Source organism: Durotheca rogersii (assembly GCF_024521655.1).
Source record: "Durotheca rogersii strain YMJ 92031201 chromosome Unknown GGS23scaffold_17, whole genome shotgun sequence".
NCBI lineage: Eukaryota > Fungi > Ascomycota > Sordariomycetes > Xylariales > Xylariaceae > Durotheca > Durotheca rogersii.
This window is the reverse complement of record NW_026251248.1, coordinates 581,177-608,646: the sequence shown is the minus strand read 5'-3', so window position 1 is coordinate 608,646 and position 27,470 is coordinate 581,177. Positions and strand designations below refer to the sequence as shown.

General features: G+C 48.4%; 8 protein-coding genes across 8 annotated transcripts; 5 read left to right on the top strand and 3 right to left on the bottom strand.

The window, feature by feature from the left end:
• Positions 1 to 698: 698 nt before the first annotated feature.
• Positions 699 to 4,199, bottom strand: GGS23DRAFT_606199 (SNF2 family N-terminal domain-containing protein; the record flags this gene model as incomplete). Its single annotated transcript, XM_051519876.1, has 10 exons — positions 699 to 734; positions 790 to 876; positions 934 to 1,084; positions 1,142 to 1,327; positions 1,376 to 2,138; positions 2,204 to 2,385; positions 2,508 to 2,699; positions 2,755 to 2,850; positions 2,910 to 3,331; positions 4,191 to 4,199. The coding sequence occupies 10 exons, from the start codon at positions 4,197 to 4,199 to the stop codon at positions 699 to 701; spliced, it is 2,124 nt and encodes a 707-aa protein (XP_051370363.1).
• On the top strand, positions 4,138 to 6,596 carry GGS23DRAFT_576006 (uncharacterized protein). The gene is made up of 7 exons (XM_051516831.1): positions 4,138 to 4,652; positions 4,704 to 4,727; positions 4,795 to 4,987; positions 5,054 to 5,458; positions 5,504 to 6,100; positions 6,156 to 6,267; positions 6,333 to 6,596. Exons 1-7 carry the CDS (start codon positions 4,392 to 4,394, stop codon positions 6,538 to 6,540), a joined length of 1,800 nt encoding a protein of 599 aa, XP_051370362.1. The 5' UTR covers positions 4,138 to 4,391; the 3' UTR covers positions 6,541 to 6,596.
• Positions 6,597 to 13,215: 6,619 nt separating this feature from the next.
• Positions 13,216 to 16,125, top strand: GGS23DRAFT_611780 (WD40-repeat-containing domain protein; the record flags this gene model as incomplete). Its single annotated transcript, XM_051520437.1, has 4 exons — positions 13,216 to 13,231; positions 13,408 to 14,891; positions 14,945 to 15,412; positions 15,468 to 16,125. 4 exons carry the CDS (start codon positions 13,216 to 13,218, stop codon positions 15,702 to 15,704), a joined length of 2,205 nt encoding a protein of 734 aa, XP_051370361.1. The 3' UTR covers positions 15,705 to 16,125.
• A 1,173-nt stretch (positions 16,126 to 17,298) lies between these two features.
• On the top strand, positions 17,299 to 19,992 carry GGS23DRAFT_598424 (TPR-like protein; the record flags this gene model as incomplete). The annotated part of the gene is made up of 3 exons (XM_051518777.1): positions 17,299 to 17,358; positions 17,458 to 17,628; positions 17,722 to 19,992. 3 exons carry the CDS (start codon positions 17,299 to 17,301, stop codon positions 19,990 to 19,992), a joined length of 2,502 nt encoding a protein of 833 aa, XP_051370360.1.
• Positions 19,993 to 20,130: 138 nt separating this feature from the next.
• On the bottom strand, positions 20,131 to 21,292 carry GGS23DRAFT_143743 (uncharacterized protein). Its single transcript, XM_051511279.1, has one exon. It carries the CDS (start codon positions 21,059 to 21,061, stop codon positions 20,270 to 20,272), a length of 792 nt encoding a protein of 263 aa, XP_051370359.1. The 5' UTR covers positions 21,062 to 21,292; the 3' UTR covers positions 20,131 to 20,269.
• An 871-nt stretch (positions 21,293 to 22,163) lies between these two features.
• On the top strand, positions 22,164 to 23,818 carry GGS23DRAFT_575989 (uncharacterized protein). Its single transcript, XM_051516830.1, has one exon. The coding sequence runs from the start codon at positions 22,557 to 22,559 to the stop codon at positions 23,589 to 23,591; it is 1,035 nt and encodes a 344-aa protein (XP_051370358.1). The 5' UTR covers positions 22,164 to 22,556; the 3' UTR covers positions 23,592 to 23,818.
• A 392-nt stretch (positions 23,819 to 24,210) lies between these two features.
• Positions 24,211 to 24,637, top strand: GGS23DRAFT_598423 (uncharacterized protein; the record flags this gene model as incomplete). Its single annotated transcript, XM_051518776.1, has 2 exons — positions 24,211 to 24,425; positions 24,538 to 24,637. 2 exons carry the CDS (start codon positions 24,211 to 24,213, stop codon positions 24,635 to 24,637), a joined length of 315 nt encoding a protein of 104 aa, XP_051370357.1.
• A 730-nt stretch (positions 24,638 to 25,367) lies between these two features.
• Positions 25,368 to 26,404, bottom strand: GGS23DRAFT_143673 (uncharacterized protein). Its single transcript, XM_051511278.1, has 3 exons — positions 26,244 to 26,404; positions 25,972 to 26,129; positions 25,368 to 25,867 (listed from the first exon to the last, which is right to left on the bottom strand). The coding sequence occupies exons 2-3, from the start codon at positions 26,081 to 26,083 to the stop codon at positions 25,590 to 25,592; spliced, it is 390 nt and encodes a 129-aa protein (XP_051370356.1). The 5' UTR covers positions 26,084 to 26,129; positions 26,244 to 26,404; the 3' UTR covers positions 25,368 to 25,589.
• Between the last annotated feature and the right edge of the window lie 1,066 nt (positions 26,405 to 27,470).

The following is a 27,470-nucleotide window of genomic DNA, read 5'->3' as shown; positions in this document are numbered from 1 at the left end:
AGCTGCTGGCCGTGGCTCGTAGGGGGGGCGATACTCGTCGGAGGTGGCGGCGTCTCGCCTCGGACCGGTAATGGGTAGACGTGAGTGGAGTGGAATGATGGAGATAGGTAGGTTTATAGTAGGTAGAGGATAGACAGAAGGATGATGCATCCGATAACCAGTCTGAATATAAGGTAGGTAGGTACTTAGGTACGTGCCGCTGGTGGCGGCATACTAAGGTGTGGCTTGATCGGTGAGCCACCTGAGGCTCAGCCTATACCTGACTGTTTACTACCTGATGGGGTTGGCAGATTTCAGTCCAGCAGTAAGCCGGGAGGGCGAATACGTTATCATGTGACCTCGCGAATATCACCGCTGTCCTCCCCTGGACAAGCTCTTAGCAGACGCGAGTTCTCGTGTTGTTTCACGCGATTCTCCCACTGCTGTCTCGCCTAAAGCTTTCTATTCATACGAGTTCAAAACTGCCCTACCTCTCGTCCGCCCTTTAGGTTTAGCCAAAGCCTCTGTAGGGAGCTGTCTGAGCTTTCTGTACCTATAGCTAGGTACCTATACCTAGTGAAATACCTACCCCCTACTCTAACTATGAAACCCCTCGGATCATGGTCTTTATTCAGGTACAGTCTGTTAAGGTCTCTCTGCCTACCTCACGCTAACCATCGGCACATCATCCCCGGGGCTTCCCTCTTCCCACCCCAACTCTATTTAAAACCCACCCCCAGCACTGACTTGAGATCCTACGTCTTCGTTAGCATAGAATGATAGGTACCGTCAACATTCGTGAAGTCTCACCTCGAGTGTCTCTAAAGAGGATTCGGTCCCCGTGTTGAAGGTGAACTTTGCAAGCTCTCGTTTCCTTTTCTGGAGGTTGACGATATTCTGCAAGCCGTAAGCTACGGTTAAGAGTAGAAATTAGGGAACATTCAGGCTGACTACCTTCTCCACTGTGTTTTCCATCATGTATCGGACGATGGTAACCTCTCGAGTCTGCCCCATTCGCAGGGCGCGTGCAATGGCCTGTTCTTCCACAGATGGATTCCACTGAGGCTCAACGATGTGCACTTTGTTGGCGACTGCCAAGTTCAATCTGTTGCCAGGTGAGCGCCTACCCAACCAACAGCGTAGCTGGCTGGGGTGAACATACCCGACAGCGCCAGTTCCAATGGACATGAGCAGAACCGGAACTTGGGCGTCTTCCCTAAAGGCCTGAAGGCGTTTGGATCTCTCCACGTAACTCACCCCGCCATCAATCTGACAGTGTGTGATTTTCGCTTCTACCAGTAGCTCGGAGAGGCGATTCAATGTGGATGCCCAGTAGGAAAAGACAATGCTACCTAGATCAGCGCGAGATCGCTCCAGGTAAGGACAAGATCCTCACCTCTTGGTACCCGGCTCACTGTGCGTAATGTTGTGCACAACTGCGGCGAGTTTCGTAGAAAAGCCAGCGGGTGGGTCGTCTAGCATCATGTCTGCACCATCACGGCTGCTCTCCGCGCCGCTTTCCCAACTGTTGGCAGAGTCCGGTAAGGGACTGACTCGGTTCAATGGCCTTCCACAGTCTGGACAGAACGAGTAGCCGTCCAGAAGCGTAAGGGTGCCTTGCTGCGTGGCTGAGCAGCGTTCGCATTCGATTTCTACACGCTGTCGCCCCGAAGCATCCACCCTGGCTCCGACCGTTGAGAATGTTCCAAGGTTGCAGAGCATGCGCATTCTTAGCATGGCTGTGAAAAGCTGGCTGCTGGTATCACTTCCGTTACTAACGAGAGAATCAATTTGCTCCCTTGTGTCCTTTAATAAACGATCGTAAAGATGTTGCTCCTCGGACGTAAGTTGGAGCGTTACGTTTTCTTGCCGGGAAGCAGGTAGAGCTAGACAATTCTCACTCCTCCGCAAACAGTAAGCCTCCAGGTATGCCCGAAGGGGCTTTGCGAAGTCCGGCCCGCCTTCCGAAAGCGGGTCCAGAATGTGCTTCTGAAAAGCTGGTTTGGTTGACAGAGGTGGAAGTTGGAGGAACTGAGCCAGAGAGCTCAAGTCCTCAAGTTTGTTCTGGATGGGAGTACCCGTAAGGCACCACCTCCTCCTAGTATGGAGGCTTGCTGCCGCTCGAAATTGCTTGGAACTGGAGTTTCGGATCCAATGAGCTGGATCGGGTCAGCTATTCCGTCTTCTGGCAGGTTCAGACACTGAGAGAATATGGAGCCTATACCTTCGTCGAGTACCACGCGATACCACTCCATTTGATGGAGGACACGTCGCCTAGCATAGTCGGCGGCTAGTGTTGCATACGTAGTGAGTACTAAGCCAGCTGACCTCAGAATATCTGTGTCCCGGGGCCGGTATTGACCATGGAAACGAACGGGACTAAGTGCTCCAGGGGAAAAATGGCTACTAGAGTCAGCGATGGAATTCAGGTGGCGGGCCAGCGGTGCCTACGCTTGTAGCTCGGATATCCAGCTTTCGAGAAGCTCTACAAGCGATTAGAAGACGACCCAACACGCTTCCCCTTTAACTTACGAGCCGACGATACAACCACCAATGTCGCCTTGGTAGGAACTTTCCCCACGCCCTTGTCGTAAAAGTTGCTGAAGTCCTCCGCTTCTGGCATAGAATGCGAGATGGCCGTCAGCATCGTGAGCGTCTTGCCGAGCCCCATCGCATCGGCAACCAACCCACCGAAGCAGGTAGATGGTCGTGGTTCGGTTCTGATAAGTAGTTAACAAAGGTGTCCGCTGGGAGCGGAGAGTAGGCTTCGCATACCGAAATCGAACGACTCGGTGTAGCCGTGCCGAAAGGCCTTGGTTAAATGTTTCTTCTTCCCGTTGAAGGACAAATCTCAGACCATCCTCTTGGTGCCTATGCCTCTTTAGCACAATTAATCTCCTTGCTCCTCTTCCTTTCGCTTTAATAGGTACCTACTTTTTAGCGTTGAGGTGAGCTCGGAGGGTAACTGCAATTTCTCCCCTGTACCCACATCTGTGTGTGTCAACGACTCGAGTATTCTCTCGACCTCTTCTGAAATCTTAGTATTAAGAACCCACGAGGGTTCATTCCCTATGCCGACGAGGTCTCTCATATTTAAGTCTTCACCAAAGGTGAGGAACTGTGGGTTGCGATACTCAACTCCCGCACGTAACGACTGTGGGTGTTGGAGATATGCAGACGCTTTTGACAGTCTGAGGGCTACATCATCTGCGGCCTCCCTTGAGCCAAAGATGTTAATTGACAGGGAAAATCTCTGCGGCCCACGTTTTGCCCGCTGCTGACGCTTCGCGAAAATGTTGGATGGGATGACGGCTTCAAAGCATACCCCTGGCGTTTCGCCGAGAACACTCAACTTGGAGCCGGTTAGAGTATCTAAGACCGCAAATTGTTGCCCGGTTTCGGAGCAGAGCAGGTGCCTGCCACCGCTTGCACTCACGCAAAAATGTATGAACGGAGAAGCGTCTCTGGTGACTGGCGAATCGCACAGGATGTTGCCTTCAGTCTTTGCCGTTCCGCCGTATAACTGAAGAGAAAGTATAAGACTTGATAGTTCAATTACCGTACTAGATACAGCGCCTTACCGTGCCATAACAAACTCCATAGCGAAGCGTGTTGGTGTTGGAGAGATGATCAAATCCCCTTGCTACCGCTGTGTTTGAAGTAGGTATCGGGGGCCTCGGATCTTCGAGACAACATGAAGGCCTTGTATACCTTAGTATCGGCTGGCTGACGACTGCATTGCAACTAGCGAAACGGGGGTAGATATACCTAACTGAAATCCTCTTACCCTTCAAGGCTACGTTTGCCTCTTCCCTCTAGCCTCACCATATTGGGCCCAGGCTGGGCCTTGTTGACCTTGCTTCGAGTCGGTTTTATTCACCAGAAAATACCCGTTACGAGCAAGCTTATCGTCTCACTCTCAAATGCGTACTTGGATGGGTTGAAAGGGATCTAATACGGCCGGATAATGTTTTCTTGCACAACTTTACCTTCGACGCAGTCGATCGTGTTTATAGTATATCGTGGAAAGTCGCAAATTTTTATTATGTAGCCTGAACCGAAATGAAGAGTGAGGCTGTGTATTCTCCTAATCTTCATAAAACCAATCGGACCTACCTGATACGAAGGATCGAAACTTGGCCTGGGCTCTAAGCCACGGCCACGTCGTGAGGCGTTCATGCAGGTAAGACGTTGCTCTCACGACGCCTTACCATCCGCATTCGTGCCTAACCATATGGACTAGAAAGTATGCCTTGGCTGTGTACGATACTCGGATCATATTTTTACTACCTACTTACCCAAGAATCCTTTTGCCTTTCTTATTGATCGTCATCTTTTTGGCTTACCAGAGAACCGAATTACACCGCACGCTATGAGTATCCGATAGAGTTCTCGAGCAACCTCAAGTAAAGATGTCGGGACCGGATCCGGATAGGTTTCAGCGAGCGCTCGATCGCTTTAGAGCGAACCTTTCCCCAAGTATGATTAATGAATTCTCTAACTGCACTCTTCGAGATGTCAGAGACTTCTGCGACAATATTCAGCGTACTCAGGGACGAGAAGGAAAGCTTCGATACATGGGACGGCTTAAAGCCTTCATCGAAGCCATGGAAGAGTTCGGTAAAGTAATTGAAGTATATTTGAATGCAACTACTATTCTATGCTTCGTTTGGGTGAGTGGGAAGGATCGTTTTTATGGCCACTGCTTGCTGACGTTCAGGAAGGGGCCGATGAAATTCCTCCTCGGTGTGAGTAATATCCGTGACAGACTTCTGCTTCCCGGGGCCCGGGACTCACCTGAGTCCACGATTCCAGATCGCGAAGACCTACGTGGATTCTTTCGATAAGCTGCTGGACGTATATGCCGAAGTAGGAAGAGCCATTCCTGGTTTTCTGCATTACCAGGCAGCTTTTGAAAAACACCCTCCTCTAGCCACTGTCCTCGAGGACTACTATTCAGACATCTTAGCCTTCCACCAAGCGGCTCTATCCGTCTTCAAGCGGTCCGGTATGTGCTACCTTATTCCCCTACTGCCTTTTGGGAATTATTGCGAATAATACCTAAATTCCGCAGCATGGAAGCATATATTCCATTCTACCTGGAAAACCTTCAACACTAAATTTGGGCCCATTCTCCACAGCCTGTCGAAACGACGCGAACTGCTCGAAAGTGAAAAGTCGTCGGCAGCCCTTCTCGGGATCGAACGATTGCGCCAGGATTTCTCGGATGCGTGTAAAAAGCATGCACGTCAAATAGCTCAAGTGGCCGACGAAAGGCATAGACAGAGGGTATCTCACATCTGTGAAAGGCTGATGCCTCCGAATTATCAGATTGATCAAGAAATGTCTACGGAGGATAGACAGGGGCAAAACTCGGGGATGTGGATATTTCAAGATCCTAGTTTTCGCGCTTGGTTCAGCAACGATAACGATATTGTTAGACACGGCGTCTTATATGTGAACGGAATACCCGGTGCCGGTAAGTTGCCCTTTGAGCAAATGGCCAAGTGCTGACGGCGTTTAGGCAAAACAACTCTGATGTCTGCCGTCGTCGCGAGACTCTTGGATTGCGTCCGTCCTAAGGAAAACGCCTCCGTGGTCGCTTACTTTTACTTCAAGCAAAAACAACCAGACAAAGAGTCACACAATGGTCTTCTTCGAGCAATTTTGGCACAGCTTATCGATCGGGATCCCACCATAGCCGACCACTTGAACGAGAAAACATCGTCCATTGAAGGAACCAACCTCCGGGCTACCGGGACACTCGAGAAGTTGGTTAAGACTGCTCTCGAAAATTTCCAAATCACCTACATCGTGCTTGATGGCCTGGATGAGTGCGCTCCAAACGAAGCTGAAAAGTCCGTCAGATGGTTCCTGTCCCTTATTAATGGGGGGTTGCAGGAGACCGGTGTAGCATTGCGCGTCTTGTTCTGCGGCCAACGAGACGGTACTCTAGACACGCTACTCGCAGACCAACCTTCCATCTCGTTGGAGAAGTCTGGCCACGTTAAGGACATCCTTCAATATTGCCGGGACTTTTGCCGGAAAATACGAGAAAAGTTCGACATTTCGTTGGAAATGGAAAATGATATCATCCAGCGTGTTACGAACGAAGCACAGGGTACCTAATATTGGATCGGATCTGGCTACTAATATCGATGCTAACGGGAATGTAGGCATGTTTCTGTACGCGCGAGTGGTGCTGGAAAATCTGCTCAATCAAACACAACTCTACCGCCTACGACAAGAGATGGAGCCGGGTACCTTCCCTCAAGGAATCGATAAGGCGTGAGTGTGCCGGGGCATAGAAAAGTTGGTGGCGAAGCGCAAACTGACAGATGCTCTTGTTGTAGATACGAAAGGGTAGCTGTGCGGATCTTTCAACAGTCATCCGAGGCTGAACAGGAGGATGCCAAGAGAATGTTGGGATGGATTACTTGTGCCAGGCGGCTCCTCCGATGGCGCGAGATCCAGTCCCTCTTCTGCATCGATCCAGTCGAGGGGGTTGTTGACTACGAGGGACGAAGGCTCAGGGTCACTATGACAAGGGGATATGCTTAGAATAGGTTTAATTCAACTAATAATTCTATAGGGGGTCTCTTAGGTCCTTATCCTCGTTTAAGTTCTACGTTCCCTTTTCGTTTTAATATAACCCGGAAGTACCTTTATACCTTCGTACCTTTATACCTTAATACCGAAGCTATCCGAAGCTTATCTAGGACTTTCCTTAGTAGGTCGCCGAGGTAACGGCCTTAATACCCGATATTATCCTCCTAACCTTTATAGCCTAATTTATTAACGTAGGGTTCCATTCCCGTGTAATATTATCTCCTTTCTTCGGAAGAGCTCGTCCCTAAGCGTAATACCTAGGCCCGATGGTTAGTAAGTTTATTAAGGTTCTATAGGTAGAATAACTTAACGGCTTCTTTCGTTCCTTCGGTAGTAAAGTACTCCTACGGTTCCTAAGTTTAATAGCGCTTAGCCGGCTAGCCTTATTACTTTACTAGGTACCTAATTACTTTTCCGGTCCTTACGGAATCTAATACCTTATTTACCTCGTAGTCTTCTACCTCGATCGAGGCTACCTCCCGTAGGACTTAATTAGGGTTAGGTAATTTTTAATTACTAACGCGGTAGGATTCGATAAGGAATACGTAAAAGGTACTATAAATACGCTAGCCTTTCGGGAGTATTAAAGTTACGGCGGTAGGGAAGACGACCTTCTAGATCTTAAAGAAACTAAGTATCTTTTTATCTATCTTCTTTATAAGGCGTTTGGTTTTAATATTACGGGTATTTAATATAATAAGCTATCCGATTTTTAAAGGGGGTTCTTCTTTTCGGTATTTATTTACTTATCCTTTTATCCGCTACCGTATTTTTTTTAAATACTACTTAACCTCGTTATATACCCGAGTTATTTAATAAGTATAAAGGTTACTTCCTGGATTCTTAGGAATACCTAAAGAAGGATTATATATTATTAGGTATTACCTATAGTTAACGTAAAAGGGTAATATATCGGTAGCTATTAAAGCGGTATTATTATAGGTAAATTCGGTAGTAAGTAGTAGGCTTTCCTAGTCGCTTATTTCGTAATTTACGAAGACGCGTAGGTATGCTTTTAAAATTTAATTAAGTCTTTCCGTTTATTTATCCGTTTAAGGATAAAAGGCGGTACTTATTCTAGGCTTAACGCCGAAGAGCTTTAAGACGCCCTTCTATATATAGGAAGTAAATCGCGAGTCTCGGTCGGAAATAATATTTAAAGGGATCCTATATAACCGCTAATAACTACGTATAAAGATAGGTATTAAGTCTTCGGCCTTTTTACCGTCCTTCTTTAGCGGGATAAAGTACGCTATCTTAGTAAAGGGATTTATAATAACCTAGATAGAATCGTAGCCGTTAGATATTAATAAATCCGTAATAAAGTCTATCGCGATCGTTTACTATAGTCGATAATATAATTCTACGGGCTATAATAATCCGAACGGGGTATATCGGGGTATCTTATTTTATTAGTACTCGCGGTATCCTTTAATAAATTCCCTAACTATTACTTCTAGGTTAGATTATTAAAAGTTATAAGTAATAAGTTCTATGGTTTTATTTATATTTATATATCCCGCTACTTTAATATCGTATTCCGATTTAACTACTTCTTATTATAGGTCCTTAGGTATCTAAAGGCGGTTTCGCCGATAAAAAAGGCCTTCCTAAAGCTTTATTTCCTTACCGAGTAATTTAATTAACTAAGCTTAGTATTCCGGGTCTTATATAGCTACCGTTTTAACCTATTTAACGAACTCTAGGATCTAAGCGGGTATTAGGATATTACTTAGTTATACGCTAAAGAATATTACCGTAAATAAGCCTGAATTTTTTAAAAAATACTTTTCCTATAGAACCGTTGCTATCGACTAATCCTTAGCTCCTCCTTTTTTAAAGCGATATTATAATAATCTAAATAAAATATCGGCCTTCTTATTTTACTTCCTTAGGCGATAATATATCATAAAATAATACGAGGAAAGCTATTAAGCTTAACGGGCTTAGCGTCGATTTAATACTTTTACCGTAATAAAGTACGTTAGGTTCTAATAATCGGAATATACTTCTATTTAATGCTAAGTACCTTCGAAGTAATATCGCTACTTTTCGAATGCGTCGACGATTACTAGTAATTCCTTATTATATATCTTATAATTTATTTCCGCTAGGGTAAGTCGTCGTAAGAAAAAGGCTACTAATCTTAATCTCCCTTTATTATCCTTCTATAAGAGGACCGCGGAAATAACGAAATCTAAAGCGTCGGCTTCGATAATTAAAACTCGGTTAGGGTCGAAATATATAAGTACCGGGGCCTTCGTAAAGGTTTCTTTTAATTCCTAGAAGGCCTTCTCTATCTCGATTTCTTATTTCTATAGCTTACGGTCTCCCTTATTAGCGTTAATAATTAGCCTAGCTATACCCGAGAAATTACGTATAAATTTACGGTAAAAGTTAACGAACCTAATAAAGCTTTATAAGTCTTTAAGTATAACTAGGATACGTTAGTTAAGGATAGCTTTTACTTTATCTTTAAATATAGTAATATCCCTAAGGCTTATATTATATCCTAAGAATTTAACTTCTTACGTTCGCTAGGCATATTTCTTTAGGGCTACCGTTAAATAATTTTCTATAAGCCGTTTTAAGACTTCTTTAATTAATTTATTATATTCCTCTAACGTATTAATATAAATTAGGATATCATTTAAATAAGCGATAATCCCGGCGTTTAAAAAGTCGCGGAAGATATGATTTATTATAACCTAAAAGGTAACGGGGGCGTTAATTAGTCTTATAGGTATAACTATATATTCGTATAGCCCGTAGCGCGTTTTAAAGGCGGTTTTTCATTCATCGCCTTCCTTAATCCGTATTATATAGAACCTAGATTTTAAATTAATCTTAGTAAATTACCGCGCCGTTTAAAATAGGTTCTATAGTTCGTTAATTAGCGGGATCGGGTATCGGACGGGTATTATAATTTTATTTAGCCCCCGGTAATCCGCTACCGGTTTTAGGACGCCCGGGTCCTTTTTATTTATAAATATTATAAATGCGCCGTAAGAGGCCTTAGATTTTCGGATTCTTCCCATAGTTATTATATCGTCGAGCTAAGGTTTTAAGGCGTCTAATTATCGTCCGCTTATAATATATAAAGGTTCCTACGGAAGAATAGTCCCCGGTCGGAGCTTAATAACGTAGTTTTACGGTTACCGATTAAGGAACCGTTATCCGGCTTCCTTAGTTATAATAGGAACGAAGTCGCGAAATTATTCCGGTACTTATACTAAAGCCTCTATTTCTCGTACTATTCTTACGCGAGCTAGCCGTAAGCGATAACTTTAGTACCGTAACGAATTAAAGTATAGCCGTCCGTCTATAAATAATCCTTAAGGGAGGTATTCCTTTATTTATTACTAGGGTAGGATAATATCGACTTCTTCGTTTAATTTATTAACTTCCTAAGCGATACGGTAGATATATTCGTAGTTACGGAGCTTTATTTCGTTTATATATTAGAGTCCTCCTAACGAGATTTCCGAACCGTCGAATCCTACTAAGGTCCTAACCTTAAAGCGTTAGTTAATAAGAAGGCGTAATTATTCGACTTTAGCGGCGTTAATTAAGGATACCTCGCTACCGGTATTTAAAAGGACTTATAAAGGATATTCTTTTCCCTAATATTTTATTTATATCGTATAAATAAACCGTTTACTTAACCTTAGCTCGTTTAGGTTACGCTAAGGGACTCGTAGTTTCTTCGTTATTAGTATCGTTTCCGTTACTTCTAGCGTTCCGGGCCGTTTAATAGCCGTAATCTTTACGTTATCTTTCTCGCCTCTTTCTTCCGTTAACGCTTACGGAAAGGCATTTAAAAATCCCGTTCTTTATCGGAATCGGATAGCTCTATAATACGGGGAAGAGTTTCCTTTTATCGTATAGTAATATCGATCCTAGCCCTTTTATTAGATAGTTACTCGGATTCCTTCCTTCTTCTTTTTCCCGATAAGACTTTCTTAGGTAGTACCGGTAAGTCCCGTCCTTTTAAGTCCTTTTTTACGAAGTAGGCTAAGGTTTAGTAATTATTTCTTCCGTATCTCTAGTAAGCCTTCTTATCTTTCTTTCGCTAATCGATAACGACCTAGTTAATCCTAGTTAAAGCTTTCTTATTACCTACCTATCGTAAGTCCTTAACCGGTACGGGTTTCTTATTATTCTTTTTCTTACGTTTATTTACCGATTAACCTAAGCGGAAGCGAGTTTCTTTTACGGGTTACCGCTATTATTAGTCCGCTTTCGTATATTCCTTTTACGAAGCGGACCTTCCTTTTCCCGAGATTCCTAGGTTAGCTATTATATTTTCGTAGATTTAACTAGCTTTTTTAATTACTTTAAGAAAGGCTTTATCGCTTTCGGGAATATTACTTAATCGTAAGTAAACTAGCTTAGTTATTTCGTCGGGTAAGATACGGGCGATATAATTTTAGAAGGTAGTTCTGGATTATTAAACGATATCGTTAAGGTTTATAAGCTCGGTAAGATACTAGGAGATATTTTCTTAATACTTTAATTCTTATATCTTCTTAAAGTTACGATATCGTTCGGCGGAATTTTTAAACCGTTCTTAAAGTACTTAGGAATATCCCGTTTAAGTATTAATAATTATTAACCTTTCTACCTAGGCTAATCGTTATTAATATTAGAGCTAGGCTTTTTCGGTAAGTATCGATCCTACTTAATTAATCTTCTAGATATCCCGGGTAAAGCTTTCTTTATAAGTTTCGAGGTAGGATTTAACCTTAATTTATTATAGTCGGAACTTAACTAAGTCCTTACCGTTATAAGCCGTAGGCTTAATAAGGTATATTAAATTAATTATTACCGTAATACTTCGTCGATTATTTATAACTTTAATCTAAGCCTTAATTATACGTTCCTCGGCCGGGTCGAGAAGCTCTTACGGTTCTTTAAGGGCGCCGGGCGGGCGTCGCGGCTTCTACGGGTCCCCGGATTCTAAGTTATCCGAATCGTCGGAATCCCTTAGGTTCCCTAAGGTATTCCGCGGGGTCCGTAGCGATTACGGTAGTCCTTATCCGGCTTTTCCTAATATAAAGGCGCTTACCGCGACGTCCTAGAAACGGGTTCTTACGCGCGCGGCGATACGTTTAGCCGCGGCGTCTTAGAATACGCCGTCGGAGATAATTTCCCTTATTCTAACCTCGCTATTAATATATCTTCCGGTAAACGCTATCGTAATATAGGTACCCGGCGTAAGAATAAGCGTTCTTATCCTTTAACTAATTCTTACGATAATAAACTTAATATCCGTTAACTTATTACTTAATCGTCGTTATTAATATTCCTTAATTAAATTAACCGCGTAAGTCTTAAGGTCGTTCTTAATTAGCTAGGTTTTTTCCTTTATAGCCCCGGAGGTAAGGTATTTTTTACTAAGGATTTCGTTAATCTATTTATCCTTTTACGTAGCCTAGAAGCTAACGTCCGTTACTAACTTATTATATTCCTCGCGTAGCTAGGTTAAGGCTCGTTAGTTTTATAATACGGCGTTTCGAAGTTAGTTTATTACGGCCGTTCGTATTTTATCTTACCGGATAAACTTAGCTACGGTTTCTTATACGTTCTAGGTAAAGTAAGTACTTTATTCTACGACTTATTTCTAAAACTCGTAGATCTATATCTTCGTAGTTCGGATACCGGTAGCTTATATTACCGTAGCGGTTTAATAAAGCTATCGTAATTATTCGTATTACTTCTTTAGGATCGTATTTTATCGGTATCTTACGTCGACTTAGTTAATTAGTATTACTAGGCTTTAATATACCTATCTTATTTACTTATATAAATTTACGATTTACTACGGAGGATTACGTATAACTACTCCTAAGTTCGCGATTTCCGGAGCATCCGTTATAATTACCTTATATTTCTAGGGTTAATATACGACGAGGGATTTATTAATTAATTCGGGGGTTAGCTCCGGCTAAGGCGTTAAAGTAATTCGTTCGGCGTCCTTTACCTTTAATTCCGTTATTACGGCCTTTAATTTATTAATCGTAGCTATTATCTAAGCTACCTCCGCTATAAAGATTAACGCTATTCCCGAAGCGGCTAATCGCGGAAGTAAGAAAACCTACGGCTCTAGTTCTTTAGTAAAGGATCGAGGTTAATCCGGTAGTAATAAGGCCGGGGTAGCGGCTTTAGCGTATAACGCCGGCTTAAGCGTAGGCTTTTCTTATTACTAATTTATAGTAAAGTTATAAGGATAAGAATAATATAAAATTATCTATAACAAAGGAATATACTTAGAATAAGTTTAATTTAATTAATAATTTTATAGGAGGTTTCTTAAGTCCTTATCCTCGTCTAAGTTCTACGTTCCCTTTTCGTTTTAATATAACCCGGAAGTACCTTTATACCTTCGTACCTTTATACCTTAATACCGAAGCTATCCGAAGCTTATCTAGGACTTTCCTTAATAGGTCGCCGAGGTAACGGCCTTAATACCCGATATTACCCTCCTAACCTTTATAGCCTGATTTATTAGCGCAGGGTTCCATCCCCGTGTAACAGTCACCTGCAAAGAGCTTTGCGGATCCCTCGTCGACGTACATCGTGCGACCGATAAAAGCACCGGTCCCGAAGACGCCATTAAGATTGTCCATGAGACTGCTCGAGAGTAAGTTGCCGTATGCGATGGCGAGACGTAAACTAATAAGGGAAGGTTCCTTATCCGAAGAAAGCACGTCGACGCCAGTCTCGAGCATGCCAAACTTGCCGTTTTCTGTTCCAGATATCTTACGTCAAAACCATTTATACTTGGGATCGACAAGGGAGATATAGTTAGGCACGCAGTCAAGGGATATTATGCTCTCCAGGACTACACCGTCCAGTATTGGTTCGACCATTTCCGAGAGTGTGCGGAGTCAACTGCAGCGTTGGACCTTAAAGAGTTTCAAGAGGTAACGCAGGCGGCCCAAGTCTTTCTCGATTCTTACGGAAATCTATCAAAGATGGGAGAGTACTACGATACACGAAGCCCCGAGGGAGTTGCCAGGGTCCTCAAAAAGCTTCCAGAAGACGGAAGCAAGAGAAACGAATATTTCAATATCGAGGTCCGGACAACCTCGATACGGAACGCAATAGAGACGCTCCACGGCGCAGTTCTTGATCGTGGAGCGCGAGATTGTCTCATCAACCTCCACGGGGTAACGACACCCTACAAATGTGCCAAGCCGTGGTGCGAATCTTTCACGGCCGGGTTTGGAAGCTCCCAAGATCGCCAGCGACATACAAATCGTCATGACCTACCGTTCGGCTGTCCCATCGAAGGCTGTTTTGCATTTGAATTGCGATATGACACCAAGGAGAAACTAGACCGACACAAAAAAAGTCACCACCGTGGCTCGGACGATGGTGTAATTAAGTTCCCTAAACGGAAGCAGGCTACTAATATCTGGTCGGCTGCTGAGAGAGGCGACTTGGTTGGAGTCAAAACATTGCTTGATTCAGGAGCGGATGTCAACCAGCTACACAAGAAAGGTCGGTTGGGGGGAAGTCCACTTCATTTGGCAGCAGAGTCCGGCCGCTACGACGTTTGCAAGATGCTGCTTGAGAGAGGCGCTAGCATTAATCTTGGTCGTCGCCTGGTTGGACGCACAGCGCTGCACGAGGCGGCCGCAGCTGGCAATGTGGATATCGTTCACCTACTCGTCAGCCAGGAAGAATGCGAGCCGGACATAACTGACAACTCCGGGCGGTCGCCATTTGACGACGCATGTGAGCTCGGCCGTTTGGACGTTGTCAAGCTGCTGTTTGCAACAGGGAAGATTCAGAATGGCCTACTTCCTAACCACAATGGCGTATACGACTCAATGTCAACACCACTTGGTTACGCTTGTAGCGGAGGACATACTGCTGTTGTGCAGTATCTTCTGCAACAGGGACAATCCGCTTTAGCCGATGAGAAAATTCTGGAGAGAGCGGCTACAGCGGGCCATAAAGCTCTCGTGGACTTGCTGCTCCCGGCAATGGGTATCGAGCTCCCGCGAACAAGGTTGGGGAATGACTGGCTCATCCTTTTCAACCCTGCGGTTTCGCAGGTTCTCGATGTCGAATTGGTGCACGCTCTGCACTCCGAGTATGATGGTGTGAATCATGTCCAGTTCAGCAGCGACGGGAGGTACCTGGCGACCACATGTTGGGGATTTGCCCAGATTAACGATGTAACCACAGGAGAGAAGCTCTGCACCCTTCAGCACCCAGAATTATCTGCCGTGGGCCGTGTTTGCTTTAGCCCGGATGGCAAGTACCTGGTTGCTGCGGGCCAGTCGATCGCAGTAAGCTACAGTTACCTTGCCGTCTTTTTTGCGACCGGTGTTAATTACAGTAGGTTTGGGACATTGCCATGAGAACCGTTAGCCGTACGTTGAGGAGGAATGATCATAGTCTTATAACATCTCTCGACTTTGCGGACGATGGCCATACCATTGCTTTTGCAGATGGCAGTGCTACTTTGCACCTGTGGGATTTCGAGACCTCGACCGATTTGATGCTGAGAACAAATGGCTCTGTCTACGCGGTTGCAATTTCGCCAGGGAGCAAGTTCGTAGCCGAGGGTTCTTCTGATAACTGTCCCCAGGTGTGGGATGTCCAGAGTGGCGACTTGGTCGCGGATCTCGGGGGTCCAGGCGGGCACCAAGGCGGGGTTAGCAGCATTGCGTTCTCGCCCGATGGGTCTAAGCTTATCAGTGGGAGCTACGACGGAACTATCAAGATATGGGAGCTTGGGACACTTGGAGAAATCGACAATCAAAGGCACGGGGAAGGACGCTGCATCACGACCTTCAAGGGTCACAAGGTGAGTTTGTTGATTCCCCAATATTCGGCAAGGCGTTGTGTTCTGACGAGACTAGAAACCCCTTTACAGTGTTGCGTTCACTCCTGATGCTCGATGGGTGGTCTCAAGCTCTTATGGGGGTGACGTCAAGCTCTGGGATCCTCATACGGGTCAAACACAGCTCACACTCTGGGGACATGAAGGTGATTCTTCCGTCTGGATGGCCTCGAGCGCGACCGGTGGCTACTTTGCCACGGCAGGATATGATAAAATTATACGAATTTGGTCGTACGCTCGTGTCAATGACGCGTAGAAATGCCATATGGATAACCACTCGACTGAACGTGGATAACGACGGCAATAGCTCGCTGCTGGTTTCTCTAGAGTTTATCACGGACGACGCAAACGGAAGGGATCATATCCAACGCGGTTGTCGAAGGAAGTTTTATTACTTATGGGTAAGGGGCGGATCAATTTGTCATACTTCGAACTGATATGATTTATTATTCTCTTTGCTTTGACAGGGTCGTGATATGACGAACACGTGGACTGGCAGAGAATCGTAAACCTGTAATAGAGACTTCGCTGTTGAAAGAGCTACGTACGGTAATAACGAATAGCGCGTCTCTCCTGCTCGTCACTCTCGATTCCCGCTCCTGTAGATAATCGACGCTATAGCAACGCCTAGCCCAACTACTTCGGCACCAACTACTGTTTCTCTAAATGCGCGATCCGGGTCCTAACCACTACTTCGAATCTAAGTGGTATTACCGCGCTCTCATCGACACGGTGATTCCGACTTTGGCCTGAGTGTCGACGGTGGGGGAGGCGGCCAGCCATATGACGACCGGCTGGGCGGGGATGTATTAACGAGTGTCTATAATAAAGGTTGAAATGCGGCCAATTTGTGGATTAAGAGCCGTTTCCCCCCTTGTCTCTCTACAGGCCATCCGGGAACGTTTCACTGCTAGCTATGCCCCGACTATCGAGCGGGGATATTTGCGTACGTGGAGACATTCCCATTGGCATGATTGGTGACGAAAGGTGGCTGATTTCCAACGCCAATCCGGTCGTGGACGTCTCGGACTTTGTTGACTCTCTCTCTGCTAGAGCATCGCTTACAACTCTTGCTCGCTCCTCGCCACTGCGATAGGCTTCGATGACGGAGAGGTCATTTTGGGCGAGAAGATGCGCCCTGCCCCGATAGGTCGCACGCAGCCGAGCCCTGTTTCCTGACTAAATCAAGCGCAAGCTAGGTTACCGTAATCCCACGCGACGTTGTGGTACCTAGGTAAGAGTTCTGGGGCGAGACACGAACGAAAACTCGCCTCGCTCTTGTTGATCCCATGACAGAGAACAAGGCTCACACGTGGGTGTAAAGGGGAAGAGAGGCGCCTGTTACCTACGCAGGTTACCCCGTTATTACTTCGGATGCGGTGGTCTTAATAATGAGAGAAGTTAGGTGCCTATCGATAAGGCCGAACCGTGTTACATAAGCGTGGCGTGCTGACCAGCGCTTCCTCCCTCTCTCTGTGGCGTGTTGATAATGATGAATGACCGGCCGGCCCCATGGTCTCGGGTGAACCCCCCGACCCATCCCCACTCATTCATCCTGTCCGTCCCTATCCATCCCATCCCTCCCTGCCTCAAACCTCCTAACCCGAAAATTCCTATCGAGCTAGATCAGAATCCTCACCATAGTCTAGCACTCGCCCGTCGCGCTCACCACCTTCCGGCGTCCCGAGGCCTAACGCAGCCGCTCATCCACCCACGGCGTCCCTTCATTGCCCCAGATCTTCACGACGATGCCCTGATCTTGCCCACTGCTCCCGTCGACGAAGCAGACCTCCTCTGCGAGCGATTGCGCACCGCGAGAACGCCGTTGGACGGGGTGTCGCCTGCCCAAGATGCCGACCGCAAATGGCCTGACAAATGGAACCGCCCGACAGCCAGACCTTCATCTAGTCGTGAGTACATACACGTAGATATCCCCAATCCATCTCTCCCATCTCCCCCATCTTTCTCTTTCTTCACCCGTACGCAATTAACGGTTCCGTCCACCATAGATAGATGAAGACGTCGTCTACGAACAAGACATCCTCCGGGACCCCGGAAGTACGAAGCCGTGGCTCGCATACATCCAGTTCAAGTTGCAACATGGCACCGTTGAGGAGCAGGCCTTCGTCCTCGAGAGGGCATGCCTGCAGCTACCGAGATCGTACAAGCTCTGGAAGATTGTAAGTGTCAGAAAAAAAAAGGAACGAAACATAAAGAGAATCGTCGGCTGTATTAGTTCCCACGACGCGACCCGATGCTAATATCCCGTGTAGTACTTGCAATTCCGGACGAAGCACATCTCGAAGCTGAATGCCGCCGTGTTCGCATCCGAGTATAAGAAAGTCAACGCCCTGTTCGAGCGGGCTCTCATCCTGCTCAATAAAATGCCCAGAATATGGGAGATATACTTGAAGTTCTTACTGCTGCAGCCTCTCGTGACCGCGACGCGACGCACTTTCGACCGAGCACTCCGAGCCCTTCCCATCACCCAACACAACAGGATATGGGCCTTGTACAGGCCGTTCGCCAACTCAGCCTCGGGCGAGACCGCAGTCAAGATCTGGCGACGATATATGCAGGTTCACCCCGAAGATGCCGAAGACTTTATCGAGCTTCTAGTCCAGGTCGGCTTATACACCGAGGCTGTGAAGAAGTACATGGACATCCTGAACAATCCGCGCTTCAACAGCAAACAGAGCAAGGGACACTACGAGCTCTGGGGCGAGATGGTCGACTTGCTCGTAGACCATGCCAACGACGTCGAGACCGGTCACGAGACTGGCATCGACGTCGAGCGCATCATTAGGAGTGGCATTGAACGGTTCGCCGACCAGAGGGGCAAGCTTTGGTGCGGGTTGGCTACGTACTGGGTCCGGAGGGGGAACTTTGAACGCGCCAGAGATATCTTCGAGGAGGGCATTACGACGGTCATGACCGTTCGCGACTTCACCCTCATCTTCGATACCTATGTCGAGTTCGAGGAGTCTATAATTGGCGCGTTGATGGAACTGGCATCCAAACGAGCGGAGGAAGGACAGGTTGACGAGGATGCCGACTTCGACCTGGACATCCGTATGATGCGGTTCGAGCAGCTCATGGATCGACGGCCCTTCCTCCTCAACGACGTCCTACTGCGACAAAACCCTAACAGCGTATCCGAATGGGAGAAGCGTGTGGCGCTTTGGGGTGAGAATAAAGCCGAGGTCGTGCAGACATATACAGACGCCATCGCCGCCATCCAGCCGAAAAAGGCAGTCGGGCCCTTTCATCAGCTGTGGGCAAGCTATGCCAAATTCTACGAGAAGGGAGGCGATATACGCAACGCTAGAATCATCATGGAAAAGGCTGTAAAGGTTCCGTTCAAGTCCGTTGCCGAGCTGGCCGATATGTGGATCGAATGGGCCGAGATGGAACTCCGTAACGAAAATTTCGACGAGGCCGTCAAGATCATGGCGAAAGCCGTCCAGGCTCCCAAGCGGTCGACCGTAGACTATTTCGACGAGACGCTGTCGCCACAGCAGAGGGTCCATAAGAGCTGGAAGCTGTGGAGTTTCTACGTCGACTTGGTGGAGAGCGTCAGCTCCCTCGAGGAGACGAAGAAGGTCTACGAACGGATATTCGAGCTTCGAATCGCCACACCGCAGACCGTTGTCAATTACGCCAACCTCCTGGAAGAACACCAGTACTACGAGGAGTCCTTCAAGATCTACGAAAGGGGACTGGACCTCTTCAGCTACCCGGTCGCCTTCGAGTTGTGGAACCTCTACTTAACCAAAGCAGTTGACAGGAAGATCAGCATCGAGCGGTTACGGGACCTCTTCGAGCAGGCGGTTGAAGACTGCCCGCCTAAATTCGCGAAGGTGCTGTATCTCATGTACGGGAACCTCGAAGAGGAAAGAGGACTGGCCAGACACGCCATGCGTATCTATGAGAGGGCTACCCGTGCAGTCTCGGACGAATTCCGGGCAGATATGTTCAACTTCTACATCACCAAGTCGGCCTCGAACTTTGGCTTGCCATCTACTAGGCCTATTTACGAGAGGGCAATCGCCACGCTCCCCGATGAGGAAGCACGGGACATGTGCCTCAAGTTTGCCGACATGGAGAAGCGACTGGGCGAGATAGATCGGGCCCGTGCCATCTATGGCCACGCGTCCCAGTTCTGCGACCCGCGCACCAACCCCGCCTTCTGGACAAAATGGGAGCAGTTCGAAGTCCAGCACGGCAACGAGGACACGTATAAGGAAATGCTCCGGATCAAGCGCAGCGTGCAGGCGCAGTACAATACCGACGTCAACTTCATCGCCTCGCAGGCCATCGCTCGCAGCCAGCAGGCACGGGGGGCGGATGCGGGGGCGACAAACGGCGACAGCGAGGTGGCGGATGCCATGGATCAGCTGGAGCGGCAAGCCCGCGCGCCGGTAGGGTTTGTGGCCTCGAGCACGGGGATATCAGGGACGATATCAAGCAAGGAGCAGCCTCCCCCGGCAGCAGCGATAGTTAACCCAGACGCCATCGACATCGACGAGATGGACGACGACTAATCGAACGACTACCACGTTCCCTAATCACCCCACTTAATGATATGACAAGACCCCCTCCCCTTTGCAAATCCGGTCCGGTGGTAAATGCGTTGGGCGCAGTGAAGACGAAACAAAACAAGACGAAAGAAGAGGAGAGAGAGAAATCGGAAAGGAAGATCAAAAAGGAGCAGCAAGTAGTAAAATGGGCATGGATAGGCAAAGAAGGCAAGAAAAGAAATGGTAAGGGGGAGTAGGGGTAGGAAGGGCATTCCGGGCTACGGCTTACTATTATCACTCTCTACTGCTTTGAAGCAGAGACAGAGAGAAAGAGAGAGAGGCCTCCCCATTCCGTTCCTAACTCACGACTAGGTTTCATCCCGGCACTATCGCCTGTCGATCCGTCTGTAAGGGGTACCCGCCGCTGTGATCCGAGCTCGCGGCCGGAGCGAGATATAAGGGGAATTTTACGGTTGAGGTTGTCATTTGTGTCTTTGCGCAGATACCTATATTTCTCTTTCTTTTTCTTTCTTTTATGAAATCGGCACATTGCTAAGCCTACCATCATCGCTAATTTTATCCGTATGATCTTTTTATTGCTAACAACTATTCGCCTTCTGCCTTCGTTTCTTTCCTCCCGCCCCCCCGCCAATCCTAGGTTCACGGGAGCAGAGTGAGGGCACGATGGGTTTCTTACGTGAAGGCGGCGTGGGTGTCGGCGTGGGTGGAACGGTCCGTGTGATGATCGGGACGGGGTCGCATGGAAGCGGACTGAAGCGGGTTGCGGGTTCGCCTTGAGGTTCTTAACTTGCCCAGCTGTACATATTATACATCTGTCCCCCGATGTCTCGGGCGTGTAGGCCGGCGGTAGATCAGGCAGGCAGACAGGCAAATAGCCACGAACAGCGGTGCGCGCTATATCATATTCTCGCAGCAGAATTCCGACCGGCCGTGCTATCTTGACAATCCGTGCGCCGATTCCAGGATTCTTCTCTCTCCCAGCCAGCCAGCCGCTAGCCGGGCCAACCCAACACAGATCACCCGCCCTTCCCTTCTCCTTAAGTGGCTGGCTTGCTGGTGCACCTGGGCCCATGACCCCCCCGACGCGTAAGCCGCGACGCCGCTGCGCGCCAGATGCCGGCGCCGCCGCGGAGCCGTCTAGCGCGCTCCCGGGCCCTGGAGGGGGAGGTTGGGTAGGGTAGGCAGGTGGGCGGGTAGGTTAGCGTCGCTGGCGCGCCGCCGAGTCGCGGCGACTGACTCGCGCGGGGACGCGTTGCGGTCTGCCGGCTAGGCGGGGGGGAGTAGAGGTCGCGTGAGGGAGGGAGGGAGGGAGGGAGGAGAAGTGAGCGGGTCTATCACGGGTGGGAAGGCAAGACAATGAGGCGAGACTTGCGTGCGCAACGGGGACGCAAAGCGCAGCCAGACCGCGCGATTGAAACGAATGGTGCGGCTCCCGAGAGCACCAGCGGTGAATGGGCAGGTGTATTATGTTTCACGATGCGAACCTATGCTGGTTACGGACACGCATGTTGCCCGGCACGGCCCGAGCTCGTCCTCCTCCTCCCCAGTCGCCTGTGTACCCAGCCACGTCTATATTGAAAGAAGTAGGTAAATTACTATAGGTCGTGATGCCTATCGTAGGTCTATAGGGTTAAGTCTCAATGGTGAAAATCTAAGTGCGAGACCCATATAAATACTTATCTAAAAAGCTACGTAGCTTAGTCCCACCGCACCACTATATTATTTAATATAAAAAAAACAAGTTTAAAATTTTTTCAAATGTTAATCAATTAAACGAAAAGAAATCGTCATTAGCTTAAGAATAATTTTGATACTTAAATTAATAGAAAGAACGCTTATATAATAAGTTATCCTATCTAAAAGATAGTTATAATACGTTAAACCCCCTGTCATGCTGATTAATTGCGGGGTTAAATACCCCTGTAAATAACCCTGTAAATAACCCTATAAATAACCCTGTAAATACCCCTATAAAGGGGTGTCATTTAGGGGAAACTCTGTTTTTATTAGCTGAAAGTTCGTATACGCCGTTTTAATTGGTTAAAAGTTCGTATGACCCGCTTAAAAGGGATGCATCCAATAAAACCGCAGCATACGCGTCCATCTATTTACCTACGCGTTCAATTCTATTTCCTACCTATTTCAATCCTATTTAATCGAGGTCAGTTTCTCCCCGTTCAATCCAGGCCAGTTTCTCCCCGTTAAATCAAGAGTCGATTGCTAATCAATCCCTTTTCGCAGTTCAATCAAGCGTCGATTCCTACTTACCCCTTTTTCCCTAGCCTTCGGAGAGGTTCTAGGTTTTCGGCACGAAAACCTGGAGAAGCGCGGAGCGCTTCGACGTATTTTACTTAATTATAGAACCCTTTTTAAGATGGTATCAAGGTACGTGGCTACTTTTTCTATATATAACCAGCTCCTAGAGGCGCGGCTTTAGTAAGGCATACCTTTCTTTCTTTACATATAACATCCTCTCTTTCCCTCCAAGGATAGAGCCTTAGGTATTACCAGCATTTGAATACCAGTCACGCGTGAGGCGACAACCCTACAGTACGCACGCCCCAGTCATGGCTACAGAAACGTTTCACCCCTTCGGGAGACTGCCTCCGGAACTGCGAGATCAAATTTGGGACCTGGCAACGCTACCACTGTCACCAAACCATCGACCTGCAGCTCATTTTTTCACTCTTGCCAACATGAGAGAAGACCGCTCGATGATCTCACTCAAGGACACCATCTCTCATGATCCCTGGCACAGGTATTGCTTAGTAGCCCCGCAGTGTAGTGGACCGGGGAAAATGTCATGGACAGAGTCAAATCCTTCAGCATATCTATCAGAGATCGGCCTATGGGGGGCTTGTAAAGAGTCTCGACGGCGAGTTCAGAATTATCGAGATCCACTCAGCTGGAGCGATTGGCGCGAGGTGTCAACGGATTACGACGGATCTGACAAGCTCGATCGGCTCCCGCTTCTGGCGACATTCTACTCTGATGGGCAGAATCAGAACTTCACCATTTATCCCAGATCGGACCTTTTGTGTATCCAGCCATTTAACTTCGATACTATCAATTGGGCCGATATTCATTGTAACAATTCAACGGTCATCGGAGCATTCGTCGGGGTACACCATATGGCTCTGGAGTTTGACCCGACATGGGGCGACCCCTTAAGGGGTCCACCACCTTGCCTTGACAAGACGGGACCGCTTCGATGCATTGCGACAGCGGTCTCGTTTGAGACACATTGGGTCAACAATCTTTGGTTTATCGACTACCGGATTCGTCGGCGACCGGGATCAACTCTCAACGAAAAAAGACACGTATTCTATGCCAATTCATGCAGATATGTCCAGGTCAGAGAGACCGATACGGACTGGGAACTCGCTACTGAACCCGATATCTTCGAGTTTCTTGTTGACTTGAACGAATCACTGGAGGAGTACTTCGCCGTTTATTATTTCGCGGAGGAAGAACGCCCAGAGACTAATTGCCCCCGGTGGGGCCAGCCAGTGATTGGAGTTCTAGCCTGCGAGGTATCATCAAATGAAGAATCACCGTGGTTAGCTTTTAAGAGTTCAGAAGGCGGCATTTGTAAAATGTGAATGAGCAGGATTGGGAATCTGGTAACCTATACAGTATAGTTGCAGCACAGCGATTCGACATGCGGGGATAGAGTCATCTCAGCCTAGGTATATTATATCGTCAATTTCCTCATTACCGCCTACTCACGCTTTTGCGTAGTAGCAGCTATCAAGAGAAGTAGGAGCTACCTTTAGAAAACGAAGGTATATAGTTAATAGTAACAGAGCTATATATTTGTGAACTGTAATACGAGTAAATACAGCGGAACCTAATACCTAAACACCTCTTCGTGGGATCAGATGTGACCATCACAAGGTGATCACGGAACAAATCTTTGTATGGTAGCCAGGTAGGCAGTCACGTAGATACTATTACCATAGACCGGATACGCCCGACAATGCATGCGCTGTCCCGAGAGATGGCGTTAGATGGGCTTGGCTCTTCCGACGCAGAGATTACCTATGACTGTGATAGCAGAATGGCAACATGATTTGCCTTGATATCGGCAAGACTCGGTTGTTGAAGTGCAAGATCCGGAGATTCATTAGAGAGGGAACGGGGCTGGCCGGGTGGTTGGCATTGTCAATCGAGGATTGCTAGTGTGACTTTCCAGCGCGTCTTCCCAGCATACAAGATGGCATGTCTGGTAAAGATGCAGAAGATTTAGCCGATAGCGAATTCAACCAGAAATGGAAGGCAGTATCTGGCAATACCGTCGCTGGCACATACGATCTCGTTCTGAAGGATGTTGAAAGCGTCCGAGAATGGAGAGCAAACGGCGAAGTGGAGGCCGATGCACCCAGTACTCCAGCCCTCGATCGGATCCAAGCTTTGTGTCAACTCGCCAATGTCGAGTACGAAGTTTGGTTGGGTTGCGCAAAGACAGCAATCGATCGACATAACTGGGCTCATCACCCGCCACCGCGTCTCGATATGTCAAGTCATGGGAACCTGATGGTACGCCAGTTTTGACTGCTGGAGGACGAAAGGCAGTGGCGGGTACGGCAGAAGCATCAAGGGAAATAGAGGACAGGAAGAAGCCCAAGGCTCCTCCGAGCCTCTATAAGCCCGGTAAATGGGACGATGTTTCGCCGCGAGAAATGCCCCCGAGAGCATGCAAAAGCGTTAAGGGGAGTCCTACGGCCTCCCCCGGCAAGACTCATCCCAAGTAATGGGTTTTGCTGTCCACCACGCTAGGTTGTGGGAGGAATTGGGTTCTTCTAGAACGAAGAACCCAGCCCGACGGCCGTTCTACGGCGACATGAGTTGTGTGGTTTAGAGCCCCAATGTCGTGGAGTCGGGCGGGCGACGAAGTCGGACTCTGTGACCTCCACGTGGTGTCGCCTGGGAACCTGATAATCCTTGTCAGAGCCAATACAGAGACGCGGGTATATCTGAGTCGTCGCATTTCCACACAGTTATAAAAGAATGTGTCAATTCGGGCTAAATGATCGAATGTACGTATATAGAGGTTATCACGGGCGACCTATCTTCGTGGCCGATGTGAGGAGTCAGCGGATGCCCAGTCCACCGGCCGTTGGAAGTGCCGAAGGCGCCGACCCTTGGATCACCATCACATCCTCCTATTCGGCTACTGACTATTCCACGACGGCGTCCCAGTCTAGCTGGGGTACGACTGTCGGAGGGTGGTCCGTCGGCTTTGGCCTATGGTCTGTTGGAGGCGCATGATTCCCGACCGGGTGCATCGTCAGGAAAGTAGGCATAAGAAGGAGGGCAGACCTACCGACAAGCCAAACCAACCCTCTATTCAGAGGTATTAGTCGGCACACAGTAGTCCCGTCCATTACTTCTACTATCTAGGTAGTGAATAATTTCAATGCAGAGTGCTTGGATGAAGCAAATGTGGAAATAGACCCTGTAAATCAGGTAAATCGCTACACGGGTAGGGCACCAGGGCTCTGGCGTTTTGATCCACCGTAGTTCCGTACAACGCCTCATTAGTGTAGCCTACGGAGTCACATATTTACATCTACCTATCTTCGCCGCCGGTGCCACACTCATTGGCCGCCCTTAGCCCCGTCCTTGCCCGTCATGCTCATGCTGCCCATGCCGCCCATGCCGAAGATGATGCCGCCGCCGCCGCCGCTGCTGCTGCCGCCGCTGCTGTTGCGCCGGTGGCCGGTGGCGCCGCCGGCGGACCAGAGCTTCGAGTACGCCCGGTGGAACTCCTCGACCGCGTCCCGGTTCCGCTCCACGTGCCCGTCCCGCGACGACGGCGTCGCGTAGATGCTGCCCTTGCGCTTCTGGAACCGGCTCGGCGGCGTCTTGGACGCGTCTGCACCGAAGGAGGGGGGATGGCGGTGTTAGTATGTATATATATGTGTGTGTGTGTGTGTTGCGGTGGATAGGGGCTAGGAACAAAGGAGAGCGCTGACGTACCCCACTCGTCAGTCGCGGTGTAGTCCCGCGACACCGTGCGCTCCGCCTGCAGCTGCTCGTCGGCGAAAGTGTCAACGATCGGGGAGGTGTCGGCTTGGTAGGTAGCCGCCATAGTCGATGGTTTGGTTTGGTAATATGGGTTGACGAAGCTAAGACGTCTAGGTGGCCTGGGTTAGTCCTCTGTGTTCTGTGGGAGGTTCAAGTGTAGGTGAGCCCAGGTGGAAGTAGAAAGCCGGGACGCTATGCCCTACAACCGAACGGGGTATGTGTACCTTATATATCAAGCGTGTGTAAGTGTGTATAGATACGCACGGTTGACTCGAGGAGGCAGAGCGACTAAGGTATACGTAACGATCGAGATCAGAGTCCTGCTACGTCTGTCTGGGTTGTGTGTACTCTCCGGGTCCTGGCCCGGGATGACGATGCTTTTATACAGGACCTACGAATCTGCTCGCGCCCTTTCGCGGTATTAGGCATATCTGACCGGGCGGTACACATCCCTTCCTCTCTTAGCTCCTGTAGTAGTCCCACGTACCTAGTGCGTAATCTGGGTTAGGGGCGTCGTCGTGCCTATCGCCTAAGCTTCCCCCCCTAAACCGCTCGCGGTATCGGGCCAGGTCCGGTGCGATGCTTCCTTACTCTTACTCCCGCCCCCGCCCCGGATGACTAGCTCGATAGGATGGCCGTCTGACTCCCGTCATCTGCGTCCTTGATCTCTTTGTTCTTGCGGCGCGAACTGTCCTCTTAGCTGTGGCGGCACAAAGGAACCAGCTAAGCGACGGCGACGGAGACCTCCCGCCGCGCACCTCAGTTGCCTGGCTGGGGCTAGACGTCGCCCCCTCTCCCATTGGCCGTCCCGAAACTATCCCCCATCGCGTGGATCGACCGGGCGGCTGGCTAGCATAGGGAGGCATAGGCATCGCGACTCGGTCGGCGGGCTGTGCAGGGTACCTAGGTACGTCAAGGCCCGGGCTAAGCTGGGCCAGGGAGACGACGGAGCTGTGGTGGGCGTCATCATGACCATCGTCTCCATGTATTGGCATGTACCCAAGAGGTGTTTTGCCCGTAGGTGCAGGGCTCTTAGGATGTGATAGGTAGGCATCTTCTAGGTATTCCTACTGCGATGTTGGCTATCGTCCAGGGAGGATACATACATGTAGGTACCGCCGTATTTCATCCCCGCATGTCGTACCTCATCCTTTAACTATTGGAACTTGCCATCTGTGCCTTGGGAGGTACTTCCACCGACACTCCTGCGCAACTCGAAGTACCTCCCGGCGTGGTTGTCAACGACTTCACTTCCTTCTCCGTTGCCATCAGCCCGGCTTCTTCTCATACTTTACCTCTATGTACTCGGTACGCAGGGACACCGCAGTGCCAGGTACCTAGGTAGGTACTTAACATAGCGTCGCACTGGTACCTCGATGGTCCATGACGTCAGTCGCCTCCGGCCGCCCACGGCTGCCGACGAAACGCAACGCGAGTGTCGCAGCCGCCAA

Coding starts and splice junctions, on each gene's coding strand:
- GGS23DRAFT_143743 (XM_051511279.1), bottom strand. CDS start 21,061: ATGGGCCCAGGTGCACCAGCAAGCCAGCCACTTAAGGAGAAGGGAAGG.
- GGS23DRAFT_575989 (XM_051516830.1), top strand. CDS start 22,557: ATGGCTACAGAAACGTTTCACCCCTTCGGGAGACTGCCTCCGGAACTG.
- GGS23DRAFT_576006 (XM_051516831.1), top strand. CDS start 4,392: ATGTCGGGACCGGATCCGGATAGGTTTCAGCGAGCGCTCGATCGCTTT. Junction 5,459..5,503: donor GAACGGAATACCCGGTGCCG/GTAAGTTGCCCT, acceptor GACGGCGTTTAG/GCAAAACAACTCTGATGTCT. Junction 6,101..6,155: donor TGTTACGAACGAAGCACAGG/GTACCTAATATT, acceptor ACGGGAATGTAG/GCATGTTTCTGTACGCGCGA.
- GGS23DRAFT_143673 (XM_051511278.1), bottom strand. CDS start 26,083: ATGGCGGCTACCTACCAAGCCGACACCTCCCCGATCGTTGACACTTTC. Junction 25,868..25,971: donor CACCGCGACTGACGAGTGGG/GTACGTCAGCGC, acceptor CCTTCGGTGCAG/ACGCGTCCAAGACGCCGCCG.